Below are 21,838 nucleotides of genomic sequence, written 5' to 3' on the forward strand. Positions count from 1 at the left end.
TCTCATCAAATTAATTATATATTAGAAATGGCTAATATATGAATGTTCTGATGTTAGCAAGTTATTGATTTCATTAACCTTATTTCTAAGGCTACATATATTAATATGAGCTATTTTCAGCCCTTTCCTGGGTAGCTTATCAGAGATAGACATAATACTGAAAAGAGCAAACAAAGCAAGAGAAAAAAATATACATTCAGCAGTCCATAGATTAATTGGTGTGTGTGTGCTGTGGGGTTGAAGCCACGAACCTATAGGCTTGGCTCTCTCTCATCCCTTCCAGGCTTCTGGGAGGGAGGGTGGACAATGAGCCTGTCATAGCGGATGTAAGCGATGTCCTCACACGCTCTGGCAGCTTTCATGGCTGGGATCAGTTCTTTCCTCACTGGCGAACAGCTTCAGGATAGTCCTTGCTGAGGAAGATATACGTACCTCACAAGTTCTTGGCTCTTTCCAGAACAGCTATCTTGTCCTTGAACCTCAGAAACTTGACCACTATCGGCATTGAGCCTATCACCTGGGCTGGTGGTGGGTTTTCTAGTCCTGTGGGCGTGCTCCACCTCAATCTTCTTGTGGTCCATCTTCAATATTTCAGAGATCATTTCCCTCACCTTGTCCTCAGACTCCGTCCAGGTCTCATGTGGAGATTCTGCAAATCTGTCCACAACCATGTTGTTCTGCCTTGATTGTCCCTCGAGATTTATCCGTCATTGTTATCATGGATTCACACACTGAACTGATGTCCTCTCTCAATGACTTACAGATTGCTGTCATCATGCCGTTCTCCTGTTTCAACTCATCGACTTGACCCTGTGAGAACTGAAAACTGTTCTTCAGGTCCTGGACCTCTCTGGTCAGGTCGTCCATTCTTTTATTAGTAGAATCCACAAGTATTTGGACAAAACACTTGAAGCTATTTTCTTGTTGATGTAACAACTGCTTGTAGGACTCTTTAAGTGTGTTTAAAAGATTGTTCACATGTGATGGAGACACACCACTGTCCTCAACGGTACTCCCGCCGGCTTTGGTCTTTGTCATGGTAGCTAGCAACGTAAGGTTACGCTGTTACTACTCACAGTTCCAGATAGGGCAGGTCACAGGGAAGATTGAAAAAAAAAACAGCAGGGATCTAGACAGTCACAAAACCGGGACAATCCGCGGTCCCAGCCACAATGGCTTACCGCGTCGCGGGCTGTGTTCAAGAAAACCCAGCAAGCTTGATATGCAGCTAGCTAGCAGCTAGCAAATACCTCCTCAGACCCGTCCTTGGTCAGCAAGATCACTGAACAGAGACTAGCACTCACAGCAACTGATGCCAACTGCATCACGGGGTCCAAACTAAGAAGTTAGATAGCTACCAAGAACTTTCCAACACACTTTCAAACAACAAACTTTTCAAAATAACACAACCGAGCCCTCACTCACAAGGAGTACAGGAGGGGGCTGAGCATGCACCTTTGTGGGGCCCCAGTGTTGATGTTCAGCAAAGTGGGGATGTTGTTTCCTACCTTCACCACCTGGTGGCAGACGTTCAGGAAGTCCAGGACCCAATTGCACAGGGCGGGGTTGAGACCCAGGGCCTCAAGCTTAATGATGAGCTTGGAGAGTACTATGGTGTTGAATGCTGAGCTGTAATCAATGAACAACATTCTTACATAGGTATTCCTCTTGTCCAGATAGGGCAGTGTGATGGCGATTGCATTGTCTGTGGAACTATTGGGGCGGTATGCAAATTGAAGTGGGTCTAGTGTGACAGGTAAGGTGGAGGTGATATGATCCTTGACCAGTCTCTCAAAGCACTTCATGATGACAGAAGTGAATGCCACGGGGCGATAGTCATTTAGTTCAGTTACCTTTGGCTTCTTGGGTAAAGGAACAATAGTGACCATCTTAAAGCATGTAATAGAGATGGAATGTCAGATCTCTAAAGAACACTATGATTGCATGGTATGCTTCAGCACACAGCTGAAAACTGAATAGTTTGAGGCTGGGTACTACTGGAATACATACAGTGGGGCAAAAAAGTATTTAGTCAGCCACCAATTGTGCAAGTTCTCCCACTTAAAAAGATGAGAAAGGCCTGTAATTTTCATCATAGGTACACTTCAACTATGACATCCAAAATGAGAGAAAAAAAATCCTGACAATCACATTGTAGGATTTTTAATGAATTTATTTGCAAATTATGGTGGAAAATAAGTATCTGGTCAATAACAAAAGTTTCTCTCAATACTTTGTTATATACCCTATGTTGGCAATGACAGAGGTCAAACGTTTTCTGTAAGTTTTCACAAGGTTTTCACAAACTGTTGCTGGTATTTTGGCCCATTCCTCCATGCAGATCTCCTTTTGGGGTTGTTGTTGGGCAACACGGACTTTCAACTCCCTCCAAAGATTTTCTATGGGGTTGAGATCTGGAGACTGGCTAGGCCACTCCAGGACCTTGAAATGCTTCTTACGAAGCCACTCCTTCGTTGCCCGGGCGGTGTGTTTGGGATCATTGCCATGCTGAAAGACCCAGCCACGTTTCATCTTCAATGCCCTTGCTGATGGAAGGAGGTTTTCACTCAAAATCTCACGATACATGGCCCCATTCATTCTTTCCTTTACACGGATCAGTCGTCCTGGTCCCTTTGCAGAAAAACCGCCCCCAAAGCATGATGTTTCCACCCCCATGCTTCACAGTAGGTATGGTGTTCTTTGGATGCAACTCAGCATTCTTTGTCCTCCAAACACGACGAGTTGAGTTTTTACCAAAAAGTTATATTTTGGTTTCATCTGACCATATGACATTCTCCCAATCTTCTTCTGGATCATCCAAATGCTCTCTAGCAAACTTCAGACGGGTCTGGACATGTACTGGCTTAAGCAGAGGGACACGTCTGGCACTGCAGGATTTGAGTCCCTGGCGGCGTAGTGTGTTACTGATGGTAGGCTTTGTTACTTTGGTCCCAGCTCTCTGCAGGTTATTCACTAGGTCCCCCGTGTGGTTCTGGGATTTTTGCTCACCGTTCTTGTGATCATTTTGACCCCACGGGGTGAGATCTTGCGTGGAGCCCCAGATCGAGGGAGATTATCAGTGGTCTTGTATGTCTTCCATTTCCTAATAATTGCTCCCACAGTTGATTTCTTCAAACCAAGCTGCTTGCCTATTGCAGATTCAGTCTTCCCAGCCTGGTGCAGGTCTACAATTTTGTTTCTGGTGTCCTTTGACAGCTCTTTGGTCTTGGCTGTGTGACTGTTTGAGGTTGTCAACTGGTGTCTTTTATACTGATAACAAGTTCAAACAGGTGCCATTAATACAGGTAACGAGTGGAGGACAGAGGAGCCTCTTAAAGAAGAAGTTACAGGTCTGTGAGAGCCAGAAATCTTGCTTGTTTGTAGGTGACCAAATACTTATTTTCCACCATAATTTGCAAATAAATTCATAAAAAAATCCTACAATGTGATTCTTTGTTTTGTTTTTCTAATTTTGTCTGTCATAGTTGAAGTGTACCTATGATGAAAATTACAGGCCTCTCTCATCTTTTTAAGTGGGAGAACTTGCACAATTGGTGGCTGACTAAATATTTTTTTGCCCCACTTTAGATTTAATTCACCAGGACCAGTGGCCTTGCATCAATGCAACAATGTATTAGACAGGACTGCCCCTCACCCAAGACATAGGCTAACTCAAACATGAATTAATTCCAAACGTGTCCCAGATATGGGATAGAATGTCATACACTTGGGAATACATGTGCTAACAAGAAAATGAATCTTACGGGTCCAGTCTTGAAAAGACCATGTCAATAAACAAAACATCGTAGTGGTAGAGTTCTTCAAAGAAACCATAAGAAGGAACAAACAACAGGTTAACTGATACTTATTGTAGTCTAAAGATAACCTAAGCGTGAAGTAAAGTTTCATGCTAGAGGAGGCCTGCCCATGCTGCCAATCTTTAGCCTATCCTTGGTCAATCACCTGTCAAGCATGTGCTGAGAAGCTGTCATTTATTCATAGCCAGTCAGGATTAGTAGGAGTGATTTGGAGCTCTGAGCTGCAAGGAGGACAATGGTGTGTAAATGTCATGTTTTTTCTCTGTATTTAAATCACCTCGTAAAATCTGAAATGATATTTCGGAACATAAAAGCACTCAGATGTTACCGAGGGTTCAGGTTAGTTGTTGTACTAGCCTCTGAAAAGTATTTTGTCCTTCCCTGCTTCCCAAAACATCTGGCCCGAGCAAACACACTCAGCCATTATCATTCATAACAGAGTACAAAAGCTTGTTCTAACCAGAGACACTCGTTTTAGCAATGTGTTTGTGAAAGAGAACACACACACACACACACAGCACAACAAAACAGAGAAAAACACAAGCACATCAAAGGTGTATGGATTTATTTTGGTACATTGAAATGAATGCCTCATGAATAAACCCATCAGGAGGATCACAGCAGAACAGAACAGTGAGTGACTCAGGCCTTTGTAGAGTAGGTTCCTGTGTGAGGGCTCGGGCCCATTTGAACACCAACAACATTCAGACCACGGGTCGTATATTCATACAGCTCTCTCCCGCTTTTTCTCTATTTCATGCACAACTGCTCCCATATCAATCACGTGCTCTGATGCTCTGAAAACCAAAGCTTTACAGGGGAGAATAATTTAACATCCTGTATGACAAAGTAATACCAAAGGAACAGGAATACCCAAGGAAAATGTCAGATGGAGAAATGAATCAGAGTAAAAAAGACTTCAATTTAGAGTCACTTTAACAGCACCCTGCATTGCAATCTAGGCCAAGTGCATCAGCACTCATGTTCAGTAGGGCACACCATAGTAAAACTTTTTACAACGTAAAACTTCAATATTTGTTTTAATTGGACAACTTCAAGTAGTAGCTCCTGGTTAGAAAATAGTGTTAAAAATAGTGTCTCCCTACTGAACGCTACTTATCCCTTCTTTCTCAGTGTATCAAATGTGTGTTATGTGCTTTGTGATATGAAGTTAGTGCTATCAGTGCTGTATGTGTCTATAAATTACAATATCATATCCACATCTTGCCTGACCTTTCAGACACAGCAGCAGAAGCAGTAGCAGCACAGATCGGCCTCGACGGAGGCAAGACTACCTGGTACACAAAGCTCTCTACCCACACCAACATCTATTCTACATGCTGCAGCGCTCAGAGCACTGCACACACACATATCAACCACACACAAATCAAACAGTCCAAAACATGCAAGTAGAATAAGACACAAAAGGAAACTACATCCCCTCCAACAGGCTGAGAGGTTAACAATGTGTACCTGTACTAAAGCTGACTGATGACAACGTGCTGTATGCATTGAGTTAGCTAGTTCAACGCAGTACAGTAACATTGTTTCACTTTAATGGCCATAGATAAAGACACTTACAGGTAGCTACACCAAATTTCCTCAGTAAATATCCCCATGGTAGAAATGGTGAACATGGTTGAAATATAGAACTATGGATAAATTAATAAGCCAAGGAGATGATGGCTAATCATTACTCTAGTGTAGTGTGTTACAGTACATTTGGAAAGTATTCAGTTTTCTCTTTTTCCACATTCTGTTACGTTACACTCCCGATTGGCGCAGCAGTCCAAGGCACTGCATCTCAGTGCAAGAGGCGTCACTACAATCTCTGGTTCGAATCCAGGCTGTATTGGCCTAGCGTCGGCCGGGGTAGGCCATCATTATAAATAAGAATTTGTTCTTAACTGATTTGCCTAGTTAAATAAAGGTTAACATTTTTTGAAATAAATATTCTAAAATGGATTAGATAGTTTTATCCCTCATTAATCTACACAAAATACCCCATAATGGCAAAGCAAAAACAGGTTTTTAGAAATACTTGCAAATGTTCTGAAAATAAAAAAGAGAAATACCTTATTTACATAAGTATTCAGACCCTTTACTCAGTACTTTGCTGAAGCACCTTTGGCAGTAATTACAGCCTTGAGTATTCTTAGGTATGATGCTACAAGCGTGGCACACCTGTATTTGGGGAGTTTCTCCCATTCTTCTCTGCAGATCCCCTCAAGCTCTGTCAGGTTGGACGTGGAGCATCGCTGCACATCTATTTTCAGGTCTCTCCAGAGATGTTCAATCAGGTTAAAGTCTGGTCTCTGGCTGGGCCACTCAAGGACATTCAGAGACTTGTCCTGAAGCCACTCCTGCGTTGTCTTGGCTGTGTGCTTAGGGTCGTTGTCCTGTTGGAAGGTGAACCTTCGCGACAGTCTGAAGTCCAGAGTGCTCTGGAGCAGGTTTTCATCAAGGATCTCTCTCTGCGTTGCCCCGCTCCTCTTTCCCTCCATCCTGAATTGTCTCCCATTCCTTGAAGCTGAAAAACATCTACACAGCGTGATGCTGCCACCACCATGCTTCACCGTAGGGATGGTGCCAGGTTTCGTCTAGACATGACACTTGGTATTCAGGCCAAAGAGTTCAATCTTGGCTTCATCAGACCAGAGAATCTTGTTTCTCATGGTCTGAGAGTGTTAAGGTGCCTTTAGGTGCCAAACTCCAAGCAATCTCAATTTTAGAATAAGGCTGTAACGTAACAAAATAAAATATAAAAAACGTGTCTCTTACTAAGGAGTGGCTTCCTTCTCATATCAAATCAAATCAAATTTATTTGTCACATACACATGATTAGCAGATGTTAATGCGCGTGTAGCGAAATGCTTCTAGTTCCGACAATGCAGTAATAACCAACGAGTAATCTCACCTAACAATTCCAAAACTACTACCTTATACACACAAGTGTAAAGGGATAAAGAATATGTACATAAAGATATGAATGAGTGATGGTACAGAACGGCATAGGCAAGATGCAGTAGATGGTATCGAGTACAGTATATACATATGGGATGAGTAATGTAGGGTATGTAAACAAAGTGGCATAGTTTAAAGTGGCTAGTGATACATGTATTACATAAAGATGCAGTAGATGATATAGGGTACAGTATATACATATACATATGAGATGAATAATGTAGGGTATGTAAACATCATATTAAGTAGCATGGTTTAAAGTGGCTAGTGATATATTTTACATCAATTCCCATCAATTCCCATTATTAAAGTGGCTGGAGTTGAGTCAGTGTGTTGGCAGCAGCCACTCAATGTTAGTGGTGGCTGTTTAACAGTCTGATGGCCTTGAGATAGAAGCTGTTTTTTAGTCTCTCGGTCCCTGCTTTGATGCACCTGTACTGACCTCGCCTTCTGGATGATATCGGGGTGAACAGGCAGTGGCTCGGGTGGTTGATGTCCTTGATGATCTTTATGGCCTTCCTGTGACATCGGGTGGTGTAGGTGTCCTGGAGGGCAGGTAGTTTGCCCCCGGTGATGCGTTGTGCAGATCTCACTACCCTCTGGAGAGCCTTACGGTTGTGGGCGGAGCAGTTGCCGTACCAGGCGGTGATACAGCCCGACAGGATGCTCTCGATTGTGCATCTGTAGAAGTTTGTGAGTGCTTTTGGTGACAAGCCAAATTTCTTCAGCCTCCTGAGGTTGAAGAGGCGCTGCTGCGCCTTCTTCACGATGCTGTCTGTGTGGGTGAACCAATTCAGTTTGTCTGTGATGTGTACGCCGAGGAACTTAAAACTTACTACCCTCTCCACTACTGTCCCATCGATGTGGATAGGGGGGTGCTCCCTCTGCTGTTTCCTGAAGTCCACAATCATCTCCTTAGTTTTGTTGACGTTGAGTGTGAGGTTATTTTCCTGACAACACACTCCGAGGGCCCTCACCTCCTCCCTGTAGGCCGTCTCGTCGTTGTTGGTAATCAAGCCTACCACTGTAGTGTCGTCCGCAAACTTGATGATTGAGTTGGAGGCGTGCATGGCCACGCAGTCTTGGGTGAACAGGGAGTACAGGAGAGGGCTCAGAACGCACCCTTGTGGGGCCCCAGTGTTGAGGATCAGCGGGGTGGAGATGTTGATACCTACCCTCCCCACCTGGGGGTGGCCCGTCAGGAAGTCCAGTACCCAGTTGCAAGGGGCGGGGTCGAGACCCAGGGTCTCGAGCTTGATGACGAGTTTGGAGGGTACTATGGTGTTAAATGCTGAGCTGTAGTCGATGAACAGCATTCTCACATAGGTATTCCTCTTGTCCAGATGGGTTAGGGAAGTGTGCAGTGTGGTTGAGATTTCATCGTCTGTGGACCTATTTGGGCGGTAAGCAAATTGGAGTGGGTCTAGGGTGTCAGGTAGGGTGGAGGTGATATGGTCCTTGACTAGTCTCTCAAAGCACTTCATGTTGACGGAAGTGAGTGCTACGTGGCGGTAGTCATTTAGCTCAGTTACCTTAACTTTCTTGGGAACAGGAACAATGATGGCGCTCTTGAAGCATGTGGGAACAGCAGACTGGGATAAGGATTGATTGAATATGTCCGTAAACACACCAGCCAGCTGGTCTGTGCATGCTCTGAGTGCGCGGCTGGGGATGCCATCTAGGCCTGCAGCCTTGCGAGGGTTAACACGTTTAAATGTTTTACTCACGTCGGCTGCAGTGAAGGAGAGTCCACATGTTTTGGTTGCGGGCCGTGTCAGTGGCACTATATTGTCCTCAAAGCGGGAAAAACAGTTATTTAGTCTGCCTGGGAGCAAGCCATCCTGGTCCGTGACAGGGCTGGTTTTCTTCTTGTAGTCCGTGATTGACTGTAGACCCTGCCACATACCTCTTGTGTCTGAGCCATTGAATTGCGACTCTACTTTGTCTCTATACTGACGCTTAGCTTGTTTGATTGCCTTGTGGAGGGAATAGCTACACTGTTTGTATTCGGTCATGTTTCCGGTCACCTTGCCCTGGTTAAAAGCAGTGGTTCGTTCTTTCAGAAGATTCATTTTCGGAAGTTACAATAGCAATGATCCAAGGTTTTACCAGCCCTGGTTGCACAATCGATATGCTGATACAATTTAGGGAGTCTTGTTTTCAGATTAAACTTGTTAAAATCCCCAGCTACAATGAATGCAGCCTCAGGATATGTGGTTTCCAGTTTACATAGAGTCAAATAAAGTTTGTTCAGAGCCATCGATGTGTCTGCTTGGGGGGGAATATATACGGCTGTGATTATAGTCGAAGAGAATTCCCTTGGTAGATAATGCTGTCGACATTTGATTGTGAGGAATTCTAAATCAGGTGAACAGAAGGACCCCGAGTTCCTGTATGTTGTTGTGACCACACCACGTCTCGTTAACCATAAGGCATACGCCCCCGCCTCTCTTCTGGCCACTCTACCATAAAGGCCTGATTGGGTGGAGTGCTGCAGAGATGGTTGTCAAGGTCAATTTCAAGTCTCATAGCAAAGGGTCTGAATACTTATGTAAAAAATATATTTTTATTTTTTATTTTTAATACATTTGCCCAAATTTCTAAAAACCTGTTTTCGGTTTGTCATTGTGAGGTATTGTTTGTACAATATATATTTGATCAATTTTAGAATAAGGCTGTAACGTAACAAAATACCAAATTAAAAATGCTTTAGAAATGCATCATAAGATGATGATTTCTGTATTTTGAAAGTTACATATCTTGACAACAGGATTGCTGACAAGCAAAACATTTTGGGACTATTTCAACAATGGACAATTGAAACAAATACCAAAATATATTTTTAGGAATTTTCCTTTAATGTGGCATCATTTTATTAATACAGTATTTATGGTATGAGAGCAGCTAGTGTAGTTAATCCCCCCCTCCACTATGAGCACTGTGATGATCTTGTTGTTTCCAGCAGAGGATAGAATAATATCGATCAGGCCTGGGCTGGGTTCCACCGCCGGGCTGGCCAGTGGGGTGATTAGTTTCAGAACAACGTACACACACACACAAGATAAAAGCATTCATAAACACAGACTCAGCTACTTCCTCTAATTAATGCCAAGAGAGAGCAAGAGCCCATTAATCAAATTCTACTTGTGCGATAAGTGATAAGAAAATTCATAGTCATAGTTTATAAAGCCAATGCTTTGTTGGCTCCAGCAACAGGGGCAAGCGGTGTTTGTAAATAAATGTTTTGACTGGTCCAACCTCTGTGATTCATGGCTCAGAATACTGTCTTACTACTTATCCCATATATAGCCTACTATTTATCCTGCCCAATTCAAACACACAAACCCCGGCCTAAACTCAATCTCTCTCTATGACCCTCACCAGCCAAATCCACAGTCCCAGTCCTAATCTCTATCCCCTCTCACCAGAAACAACCAAGCCCAACCCAACCAAACCAAACCAAGCCCAAACAAACCTAGCCCCAGTAGTACCAGGCCAAGCCATGAGGAGACTCACCATCTAGCTCCTCCACAGAGATGCTGGCCAGCTGGTCACTGTCATTGTCCTCAGACAGAGAGTGACTCAGGTAGTTCCCCTTGTACAGCAGTCCTGCCGTCACATGGTGGAACGGCATCTTGTCCCTGTGTGAGAGAGAAAGGGTGGACTGATTAGTTTAGGATCAGTGAGATCTGAACATGACAGAGAGAGAGAGAGAGAGAGAGAGAGAGCAATCAGGGGAGTGATTGAAAAAGCTTCTTCCACTTTCTCCAACGCACAAGTGGTTATCTCCACCCTGCTACCACGAAAATACTTTCACCCTGCCACCATACAGCGGGTGAATGCAAGCATTTCGCGAGACTGTGTCTCAAAACCTAATGTATACCCACCACTCCACCCTGGCTTTACAACCAGGTCACCTCTACAAGACAGCAATCTCAGCTTTTGCTAGGACCCTGAAGGATGTCACCCTTAAACGTAGCCCCAGCACCTCACACAGGAGCAACAGAGCAACGTACACCCCGCCCAGACCAGCGAGACGCCCTCCCAGACCTGCAAGACCCCTCCCGAAGGACCTGCATCGAGAGAACCCACACCAAGAGGACCTACACCCAGACCACAGCATCACCAGCCACACCCCAAACAGCGAAGACCACCTCAAGCAACGCTGGCCACAGCCTATATAGGCCCCCTCCATTTCAGACCTAGGCCCCTTCTGCCCACCTCATGCCCCCCGTCCCTGTGGCAAGGACCTCAACATGACAGCAGGACATATGCCCAAGCCATGAGAAGAGCAACAGGCCTAACCCCAACTATTACACCCGCCCAAGCCACATCCTGCAACCTAAGAGGTATGTATCAGATACTCAACATGCTCTGCTCACACCTACTGTGATGGTCCGGGCCTAAACCACACAAAACAACACTAGACACTATGGAACACAAAGCTTTTACTATCACATTTTGGAATATACAAGGTCTGAGGTCATCTTCCTTTGGCCTAAAGATCAGGAACCCAGACTTCATCAAAGAAATTGGAAATACAGACATTGTCATCCTACAAGAAACATGGTATAAAGGAGACGGACCCACTGGTTGCCCTCTAGGTTACAGAGAGTTGGTAGTCCCATCCACCAAACTACCAGGTGTGAAACAGGGAAGAGACACAGGGAGGATGCTAATTTGATAAAGAGCAGACAACCCACTCTGTTGAATTAGTCAAAACAGGAACATTTTACATCTGTCTCGAAATTAATAAGGATATTATCTCAACAGAGAATTTTTTTATTGTGTGCTACCTACATCCCCCCAATAAAATCCCCATACTTTAACGATGACAGCTTCTCCATCCTAAAGGGGGAGATCAACTACTTCCAGGCTCAGGGACATGTACTAGTCTGTGGCGACCTAAATACCAGAACTGGACAATAACCGGACACCCTCAGCACATAGGACATAGGGGGACAAACACCTACCTGGAGGTGACAGCATTCCCTCCCCCATAGAGACAACTATGACCAACAAAAACGGGTCACAACTCTTGCCGCTCTGTCGGATGCTGGGTATGTACATAGTCGATGGTAGGCTTCGAGGGGACTCATTTGGGAGGTACACCTATAGCCCATCTCTTGGCAGTAGTACTGTAGACTACTTTATCACTGACCTCAACCCAGAGTCTCTTAGAGCGTTTACAGTCAGTCCACTGACCCCCCTATCAGATCACAGCAAAGTCACACTCTACACGAACAGAGCTATGCTCAATCATGAGGCATCAAAGCCAAAGAAACTAAATAATATTAAGAAATGCTGTAGATGGAAGTAAAGTAGTATGGAAATCTACCAAAAAACTATTAGGCAACAATAAATTTAATCCCTTCTAGACAATCTCCTGATAAAAAGGGTTTTACTGTAATAATGAAGGTGTAAACTTGGCAGTAGAAAACCTAAACCGTATATTTGACATCTCAGCTTCCCTATCAAATAAAACAAATTCAAGCAGACAACCTAAGACAATTAGCAACTTTGACAAATGGATTGATGAAGAATGCAAAAACCTAAGAAAGAAATTGAGAAACTTATCCAACCAAAAATATAGAGATCCTGAAAAACCTGAGCCTACGCCTTCACTATGGTGAATCACTGAAACAATACTGAAATACACTACGGAAAAAGAAGGACCAGCACACCAGAAATCAGCTCAATGTAATTGAAGAATCCATACAATCTAACCATTTCTGGGAAAATTTGAAAACTCTAAACAAACAAAAACATGAAAAGTTATCTATCCAAAACAGAGATGTATGGATAAACCACTTCTCCAATCTTTTTGGCTCTATAACAAAGAAAAACAGCAAAAGCATATACATGATCAAATACAAATCTTAGAATCAACTTTTTAAGGACTACCAGAACCTACTGTATTCTCCAATTACATTGAATGAACTACAGGACAAAATACAAACCCTCCAACCCAAAAAGACCTGTGGTGTTGATAGTATAAATGATAAAATATACAGACCACAAATTCCAATTGGCTATACTTAAACTCTTTAACATCATCCTCCGCTCTGGCATCTTCCCCAATATTTGGAACTAAGGACTGATCACCCCAAGACAAATTTGATCACAATAACTACCGGGGGATATGCATCAACATCAACCTTGGGAAAATCCTCTGCATTATCATTAACAGCAGACTCATACATTTCCTCAGCAAAAACAAACTACTGAGCAAATGTCAAATTGTCTTTTTACCAAATTACCGTACGACAGACCACATATTTACCCTGCACACTCTAATTGACAAACAAACAAACCAAAACAAAGACAAACAAAGACATGTTTTTTTTATTTCAAAAAAGCTTTTGTCTCAATTTGGCTTGAGGGTCTGCTACACAAATTGATGGAAAGTGGTGTTGGGGGAAAAACATACGACATTATAAAATCCATGTACACAAACAACAAGTTTGCGGTTAAAATGAGCAAAAAACACATTTCTTTCCACAGGGCCGGGGGTTGAGACAGGGATGCAGCTTAAGCCCCAGCCTCTTCAACATATATTTCAACAAATTGGCTAGGGCACTAAAACAGTCTGCAGTACCCGGCTTCACCCTACTAGAATCTGAAGTCAAATGTCTTCTGTTTGCTGATGATCTGGTGCTTCTGTCCCCTACCAAGTAGGGCCTACAGCAGCACCTACATCTTCTGCACAGATTCTGTCAGACCTGAGACCTGACAGTAAATCTCAATAAGACAAAAGTAATGGTTTATATTATTAGTTACTATAATGTTACTAAGCAGTAATGTATAACGGAAGTGTTATGTTACTACACCTAAAAGAAAATGCACATGGGCACTATTGGGCTGGGGCTGTACAGCACGAGAGGTTTTGACTAAGCGAAACAAACTGTACTCCCGTCTCCTGCCTGGTCATTTCTCCACAACACAAATTCTCCACCCACCTCAAAGGAAGCGATTCTCAAACCTTTCATAACATAGCTATCACCTACAGAGAAATTAACCTGGAGAAGAGCCCCCTAACCGAGCTTGTCCTGGGTGTAACGTTCGTCATTAAGGGTAGACCAAGGCGCAGAGTGATTTGAGTTCATTATATTTTATTAAAATGTGAACCAGCAAAAAAATACAATAAACAATTCAACGAACGAAAAGCTTCGTCGTGCAAAAATACATGCAATCAAAAAAAGACAAGATCCCACAACTGAAGGTGGGAAAAAGGGATGCCTAAGTATGATCCCCAATCAGAGACAACGATAGACAGCTGTCTCTGATTGGGAACCATACTAGGCCAACAAAGAAAAATAAAACATAGATATACAAAAACTAGAGTACCCACCCTAGTCACACCCTGACCCAACCAAAATATAGAGAATAAACAGAGATCTCTAAGGTCAGGGCGTGACACTGGGGCTCTGTTCACAAACACAAACATAACCCGCAGAGACCCAGGAAAGCAACACAATTAGAACCAACCAAATCATGAGAGAGAAAAAAATACTTGACACATTGGAAAGAAATTACAAAAAAACAGTGCAAACTAGAATGCTATTTGGCCCTAAACAGAGAGTACAGTGGTATAATACCTGACCACTGTGACTGACCCAAAATTAAGGAAATCTTTGACTATATATAGACTCAGTTAGCATAGCCTTGCTATTGAGAAAGGCCGCAGAGGGAAGATCTAGCTCTCAAGAGAATAAAGGTTATGTGCACACTGCCCACAAAATGAGGTGGACACTGAACTGCACTTCCTAACCTCCTGCCAAATGTATGACCATATTAGAGACACATATTTCCCTCAGATTACACAGACCCACAAAGAATTTGAAAACAAATCCAATTTTGATAAACTCCCATATCTATTGGGTGAAATACCACAGTGTGCAATCACAGCAGCAAAATGTGTGGCCTGTTGCCACAAGAAAAGGGCAACCAGTGAAGAACAAACACCATTGTAAATGCAACCTATATTTATGTTTATTTATATTCCCTTTTGTACTTTAACTATTTGCACATCATTACAACACTGTATATAGACATAATATGACATTTTAAATGTCTTTATTATTTTGGAACTTTTGTGAGTGTAATGTTTACTGTACATTTTTTATTGTTCATTTAACTTTTGTTTATGATCTATTCCACTTGCTTTGTCAATGTAAACCATGTTTCCCTTGCCAATAAAGCCCCTTAAATTGAATTAGAGAGAGAGAGAGAGAGAGAGAGAGAGAGAGAGAGAGAGAGAAATATATCTAATGTTATGTGTCACATGATTTGTAAAACAACAGGTGTAAACTAACCGTGAAACACTTACTTACAGGCCCTTGCCGACAATGCAGCGAAAAATAATTTTAAAAATAATAACACAATGAAAAAATATACAATGAGTAACTTGAGTAATTGAGGTTGATATGTACATACAGGTAGGGACTAGGCGACATGATAAACAGAAGCAGCAGCGTATGTGATGACTCAAAAAAGGGTCAATGCAGATAGTCCGGGTAGCTTTTTCGTTAACGACACAGAACAAAAATATAAACACAACATGCAACAATTTCAAAGATTTTACTGAGTTCATACAAGGAAATCAGTCAATTTAAATTAATTAATGGATTTCAAATGACTGGGAATAAAGATTTGCATCTGTTGGTCACAGACACCTTAAAAAAAAGTTACGGGTTTGGATCAGAAAACCAGGCATTACCTGGTGTGACCACCATTTGCCTCATGCAGCGTGACACATCTCCTTCACATAGAGTTGATCAGGCTGTTGATTATGGCCTGTGGAATGTTGTCCTACTCCTCTTCAATGGCTGTGGGAAGTTGCTGGCTTTTGGAACGGGAACACGCTGTCGTACACGTTGATCCAGAGCATCCCAAACATGCTCAATGGGTGACATGTCGGGTGAGTATGCAGGCCATGGAAGAACTGGGACATTTTCAGCTTCCAGGAATTGTGTACAGATCCTTGTGATATAGGGCTTATGCTGAAATATGAGGTGATAGCGCCAGATGAATAGCACGACAACAGGAAAATTCCCTTTGATAAAATGCAATTGTGTTCATAGTCCGAAGCTTATGCCTGCTCATACCATAACCACAACACCATCATGGGGCATTCTGTTCACAACGTTGACATCAGCAAACTGCTTGCCCACATGACATACACATGGTCTGCGGTTGTGAGGCCAGTTGGGTGTACTGCCAATTGCACGCTCCCTCAAAATTTGAGACATCTGTGGCACTGTGTTGTGTGACAAAGCTGCACATTTTAGAGTGGCCTTTTTAATGTCCCATGCACAAGGAGCACCTGTGTAATGTTCATGCTGTTTAATCAGTTTATTGATATGCCACCACTGTCAGATGGATGGATTGTCTTGGCAAAGGAGAAATGCTCACCAACAGGGATGTAAACAAATGTGTGCACAAAATTAGAGATAAAAAAGGTTTTGTGTGTATGGAACATTTTGGGATCTTTTATTTCAGCTCATGAAACATGGGACCAACATTTTGCATGTTGCGTTTATAATTTTGTTCAGTATATTTAACCAACTATTTAGCAGTGTTATGGCTGGTAGAAGCTGTCAGGGTCCTGTTGGTTCCAGACTTCGTTCATCGGTGCCGCTTGCAGTGTGGTAGCAGAGAGAACAGTCTATGATTTTGGTGGCTGGAGTCTTTGACAATTTTTGGGACCTTCCTCTGACAATGCCTGGTATGGAGGTCCTGGATGGCAGGGAGATTGGCCCCTGTGATGTACTGGACCGTACGCACTACCCTCTGTAACGGCTTACAGTCAGATACCAAGCAGTTGCCATACCAAGCGGTGATGCAGCCAGTCAAGATGCTAATGGTGCAGCTGTAGACATTTTTGAGGATCTGAGAGCCCATGACAAATATTTTCAGCCTCTTGAGGGGGAGGAGGCATTGTCGTGCCCTCTTCACTACTGTGTTGGTGTGTTTGGACCATGATAATTCCTTAGTGATGTGGACACTGAGGAACTTGAAGCTCTCGACCCACTCCACTACAGCCCTGTCGATGTGGATGGGGGCGTGCTCAGCTCTCCGCTTCCTGTAGTCCACGATCAGCTCCTTTGTCTTGCACCCCTGAGGGGCCCCCGTGTTGAGATAGAGAGTGAAGAACAAGAAAGAGAGAGGAAAGAAAGGAAACAAGAGAGAGAGAGAGGAAAAGAGAGTGCAGTCATTAGACTAGAGCTCCTGTCTATCTGCCCGAGTGCCCATACAACAAGCTGTAACCCAAACATGGCTGACCTCTATCATTAGCCTGCAGTACATGGTGCTGAACGTGATGAAGAGGAAACACTGGCACTGCCAGTTCATCTGAATAGCTGTAATTATAGCAGGTTAGGGGAAGTGAGGGATGGAGTTACTGAGGCTTCTCTGAGCCTGCACCGTCTACATCAGTCTGTGAGCTTAGAGACTCAGAGTTCTATATGCTGCTGCTCACACAAGCCTACCGATGGTCTTCAACAGTGAGTTAGTGGGATATGTTACTAGAAAGATAAACAACATGCTGAGTCCAAAGTTGACCCTTAATTGGAGACTGAGAACTATCTTGAGTTCTTTTTCCCACGTGATATAATCAAAAAACACAATACAAACCAAATTAACAGAAAGTGACGATGTCCATATTTTCAGATCCCAAAGTAGTAGTTACACTCTCCCACTCGTAGCTTCAGGAATGGCTGAAGAATTGTAACATTTACCTGGAGCTAACTCTGCAAATAGCACTGCTGGTTGACTTGAAAAGCCATAGTCAGTCGATCAATAATATAATGATAATCTTAGCAAAAATGTTTTTCTTCAATTAACAATCCGTAGATACTATGAGAATAGAAAGATTCAGAACTTTTGTGAAACATCACAGCACAATTGAAAAAGATATGGCAATTAGACATCAAAACTGGATGGTTTTCAGAGATAGATTTGAGGGTAGCTAAAAAATTAATTTAAAAAAGATCACTAATGTAAAATATACTGTGTCTGTAAAAATGTTATATACTGAACAAAAATATAAATGCAACATGCAACAATTTCAATGATTTTACTGAGTTACAGTTCATATAAGGAAATCAGTCAATTTAAATAAATTCATTAGGCCCTAATCTATGGATTTCACATGACTGGGCAGGGATGCAGCCACCCACTTGGGAGAAAGGCCCACCCACTGGGGAATGAGAATGAGTTTTCCCTACAAAAGGGCTTTATTACAGACATAAATACTCCTCAGTCTCATCAACTGTCCGGGAGGCTGATCTCAGACGATCCCGCAGGTGAAAAAGGCGAATGTGGAGGTCGTGGGCTGGCGTGGTTACACGTGGTCGGTCTGTGGTTGTGAGGCCAGTTGGACTTACTGCCTAATTCTCTAAAATGATGTTGGAGGCTTATGGTAGAGAAATTAACATTAAATGATCTGGCAACAGCTCTGGTTGACATTCCTGCAGTCAGCATGCCAATTGAACGCTCCCTCAAAACTTGAGACATCTGTGGCATTGTGTTGTGTGACAAAACTGCACATTTTAGAGTGGCCTTTTATTGTCTCCAGCACAAGGTACATCTGTGTAATGATCATGCTGTTTAATCAGCTTCTTGATATTTCACACCTGTCAGGTGAATGGATTATTTTGGCAAAGGAGAAATGCTCACGAACAGGGATGTAAACCAAATTTGAGAGAAATAAGCTTTTGTGCATTTGGAACATTTCTGGGATCTTTTATTTCAGCTAAAGCATGGGACTGCTGCGTTTATATTTTTGTTCAGTATAGTATGTATAAAATGGAAATGGAAGCCTACGTATTGTTGTCCATTAGTTTACTTCAATTAGCGGAGGGTTGGTAGGGTTAGGGGAAAATAATAAAGAAGGAAAATATATTTAATAATAAAATACAGTATATATTTAAATAAATATATATTTACAGAAAATATATATATGGGGGATTGGAAATGGTGCAGACAACTACATTGATAGAAGCCACAATCTTTGCTCTTTGAGATATCAGCTGATGTAAGAAGGGCTTTATAAATACATTTGATCTGATTTGAATCTATCTGCAATAATAATGCTGATCTACTCCCCCATAAAAAAGTAATAATAAATAATCTCTCCCACTGTGATGCCAGCATAACAAGGGGGTATGTTTTCCTATTCATTATTGAATAAATCGAAGCCCAGGGGTATCACAGAACAGAAAATAAAAACAGGGAGCGAGAGAGAGCGCAGGGGATTTGGGCGCAAGCACTTCCTTGCTCTAATTGGCTTCTGTTTTGATTAGACACTGAGAGGAGGATGGGAGGACGCCTCTTGAAACTGAATGAGGAGTTAAAAGAAAGAGGCTATGTGTGATATAAACATTTTAAAATCCACTGTACCACTCAGAACCATGTAGCTCATAGGCCAAAGGGTAATGTGGGCTACACTTTCTCAGCTGAACACTCCCCCAACCAACACTCGCAATTGAGGGACATTTGTCATGGTTTGGCTTGCAACCACTCTCCAGCTGAGCAATGTGTGATGCTCTGTATGGTTTCCAGCTTGAGAGCCATCCACCCCACTTACTGTAAACCTATAGCTACCTCCTACATCTATACCTTACTTCCCTAACCACACAGTCACCTCATTTTCTCTACGTCCTGGCTTCAGATACGTATGACAGTACAAGCAGTGTTGTTGCACTCAGTGGAACGAACAAGGCCCTATAATTGCAATAGCTATTCTCGTCATACCAACACGTTAATGGAACACACATCCCTCCTCAGAATGTAAAGTTGAGGAGAATAATAGTAGAGAGAATGATTTATTTCAGCTTTTGCAAAATTTTCATTACATTAAATTTTCAAAATTTTCATTACATTGCCAATGGGTCAGACGTTTACATACACTCAATTAGTATTTGGTAGCATTGCCTTTAAATTGTTTAACTAACTAATTTTTCAGGTAGCCTTCCACATGCTTCCCACAATAAGTGGGTGACTTTTGGCCCATTCCTCCTGACAGAGTGTCACGTTCTGACCTTAGTTCCTTTGTTTTGTCTTTGTTTAGTATGGTCAGGGCGTGAGTTGGGGTGGGCAGTCTGTTTGTGTATTCCACCTCGCCGCACTGGCCTGGCTACGGGAGCATTCAACCAGGTAAAGTTGGGCAGGCTTGGGGCTCGAGACCTCCTGTGCGCCTTCACGGTCCGGTCTATCTGGTGCCACCTCCATGTACCAGCCCTCCAGTGGCAGCCCCACGCACCAGGCTGTCTCTCCGTCTTCTCCCTACAGGTGCTCCCGCCTGTCCAGTGCTGTCAGAGCCTTCCTCCTCTCCAGCGCTGCCAGAGTCTCCCGTCTGTCCTGAGCTGCCAGAGTCTCCCGTCTGTCCTGAGCTGCCAGAGTCTCCCGTCTGTCCTGAGCTGCCAGAGCCTCCCGTCTGTCCTGAGCTGCCAGAGCCGCCAGTCTGTCCTGAGCTGCCAGAGCCGCCAGTCTGTCCTGAGCTGCCAGAGCCGCCAGTCTGTCCTGAGCCGTCAGTCAGCCAGGAGCTGCCAGAGCCATCAGTCAGCATGGAGCTGCCAGAGCCGTCAGTCAGCCAGGACCTGCCAGAGCCGTCAGTCAGCCAGGAGCTGCCAGAGCCGTCAGTCAGCATGGAGCTGCCAGAGCCGTCAGTCAGCATGGAGCAGCCAGAGCCATCAGTCAGCCAGGCGATGCCAGAATCGCCCTTCACTCCGGAGCTGCCGGAGTCTACCACCTGTCCGGCGCTGCCAGAGTCTCCCGCCTGTCCGGCGCTGCCGGAATCTCTTGTCCGTCCAGCGCTGCCGGAATCTCCCGTCCATTCGGGACCCGTGGCGAGGGTCCCCAGTCCGAGGTCGGCGGCGAGGGTAGCCACTCTTAAGAGGCCACGGAGGCGAATAGAGAGGCGGAGAAGGACTATGGTGGAGTGGGGTCCACGTCCCGCGCCAGAGCCGCCACCTCGGACAGACGCCCACCCAGACACTCCCCTATAGGTTTAGGTTTTGCGACCGGAGTCCGCACCTTTGGGGGTGGGTACTGTCAGGTTCTGACCTTAGGTCCTTTGTTTTGTCTTTGTTTAGTATGGTCAGGGCGTATGTTGGTTTCTGTGTTCGGCCTAGTATGGTTCTCAATCAGAGGCAGGTGTCGTTAGTTGTCTCTGATTGAGAATCATACTTAGGTAGCCTTTTTTCCACCTGTGTTTCGTGGGTGTTTGTCTTCCGTGTTAGTGTTCGTACCACACAGGACTGCTTCGTTCATTTCACGTTTATTGTTTTGTATTTCGTAGTGTTCAGTTCATGTATTAAAATAAACATTATGGACACTTACCACGCTGCAAATTGGTCCTCCGATCCTTCTCGCTACTCCTCAGAAGAGAAGGAGGAGATCCCTTACACAGAGCTGGTGTAACTGAGTCAGTTCTGCCCACACATTTTCTATGGAATTGAGGTCAGGGATGTGTGATGGCCACTCCAATACCTTGACTTTGTTGTCCTTAAGCCATTTTGCCACAACTTTGGAAGTATGCTTGGGGTCATTGTTCATTTGGAAGACCCATTTGAGACCAAGCTTTAACTTCCTGACTGATGTCTTGAGATGTTGCTTCAATACATCCACATAATGGTCCTGCCTCATGATGCCATCTATTTTGTGAAGTGCACCAGTCCCTCCTGCAGCAAAGCACTGCCACAACATGATGCTGCCACCGCAGTGCTTCACGGTTGGGATGGTGTTCTTCGGCTTGCAAACCTCCCCCTTTTTCCTCCAAACATAACGATGGTCATTATGGCCAAACAGTTCTATTTTTGTTTCATCAGACCAGAGGACATTTTTCCAAAAGGTACAATCTTTGTCCCCATGTGCAGTTGCAAACCGTAGTCTGTTTTTTTTATGACGGTTTTGGAGCAGTGGCTCCTTCCTTGCTGAGCGGCCTTTCAGGTTATGTCAATATAGGACTCGTTTAACTGTGGATATAGATACTTTTGTACCTGTTTCCTTCAGCATCTTCACAAGGTCCTTTGCTGTTGTTCTGGGATTGATTT

General features: G+C 43.6%; 1 protein-coding gene across 2 annotated transcripts in view; it reads right to left on the reverse strand.

The window, feature by feature from the left end:
• The window catches only part of caln1 (calneuron 1), a 106,423-nt gene that overhangs the window by 76,859 nt on the left and 7,726 nt on the right, over positions 1–21,838 (reverse strand). For both annotated transcript variants that reach the window (XM_065024470.1, XM_029672555.2), the window contains exon 2: positions 10,299–10,423. In XM_065024470.1, coding sequence (XP_064880542.1) covers positions 10,299–10,416 — 118 coding nt within the window. In that variant the 5' untranslated portion in view covers positions 10,417–10,423. The remainder of the gene's footprint in view (positions 1–10,298; positions 10,424–21,838) is intronic.

The sequence above is a fragment of the Oncorhynchus nerka genome, linkage group LG11 (genome assembly GCF_034236695.1).
Source record: "Oncorhynchus nerka isolate Pitt River linkage group LG11, Oner_Uvic_2.0, whole genome shotgun sequence".
NCBI lineage: Eukaryota > Metazoa > Chordata > Actinopteri > Salmoniformes > Salmonidae > Oncorhynchus > Oncorhynchus nerka.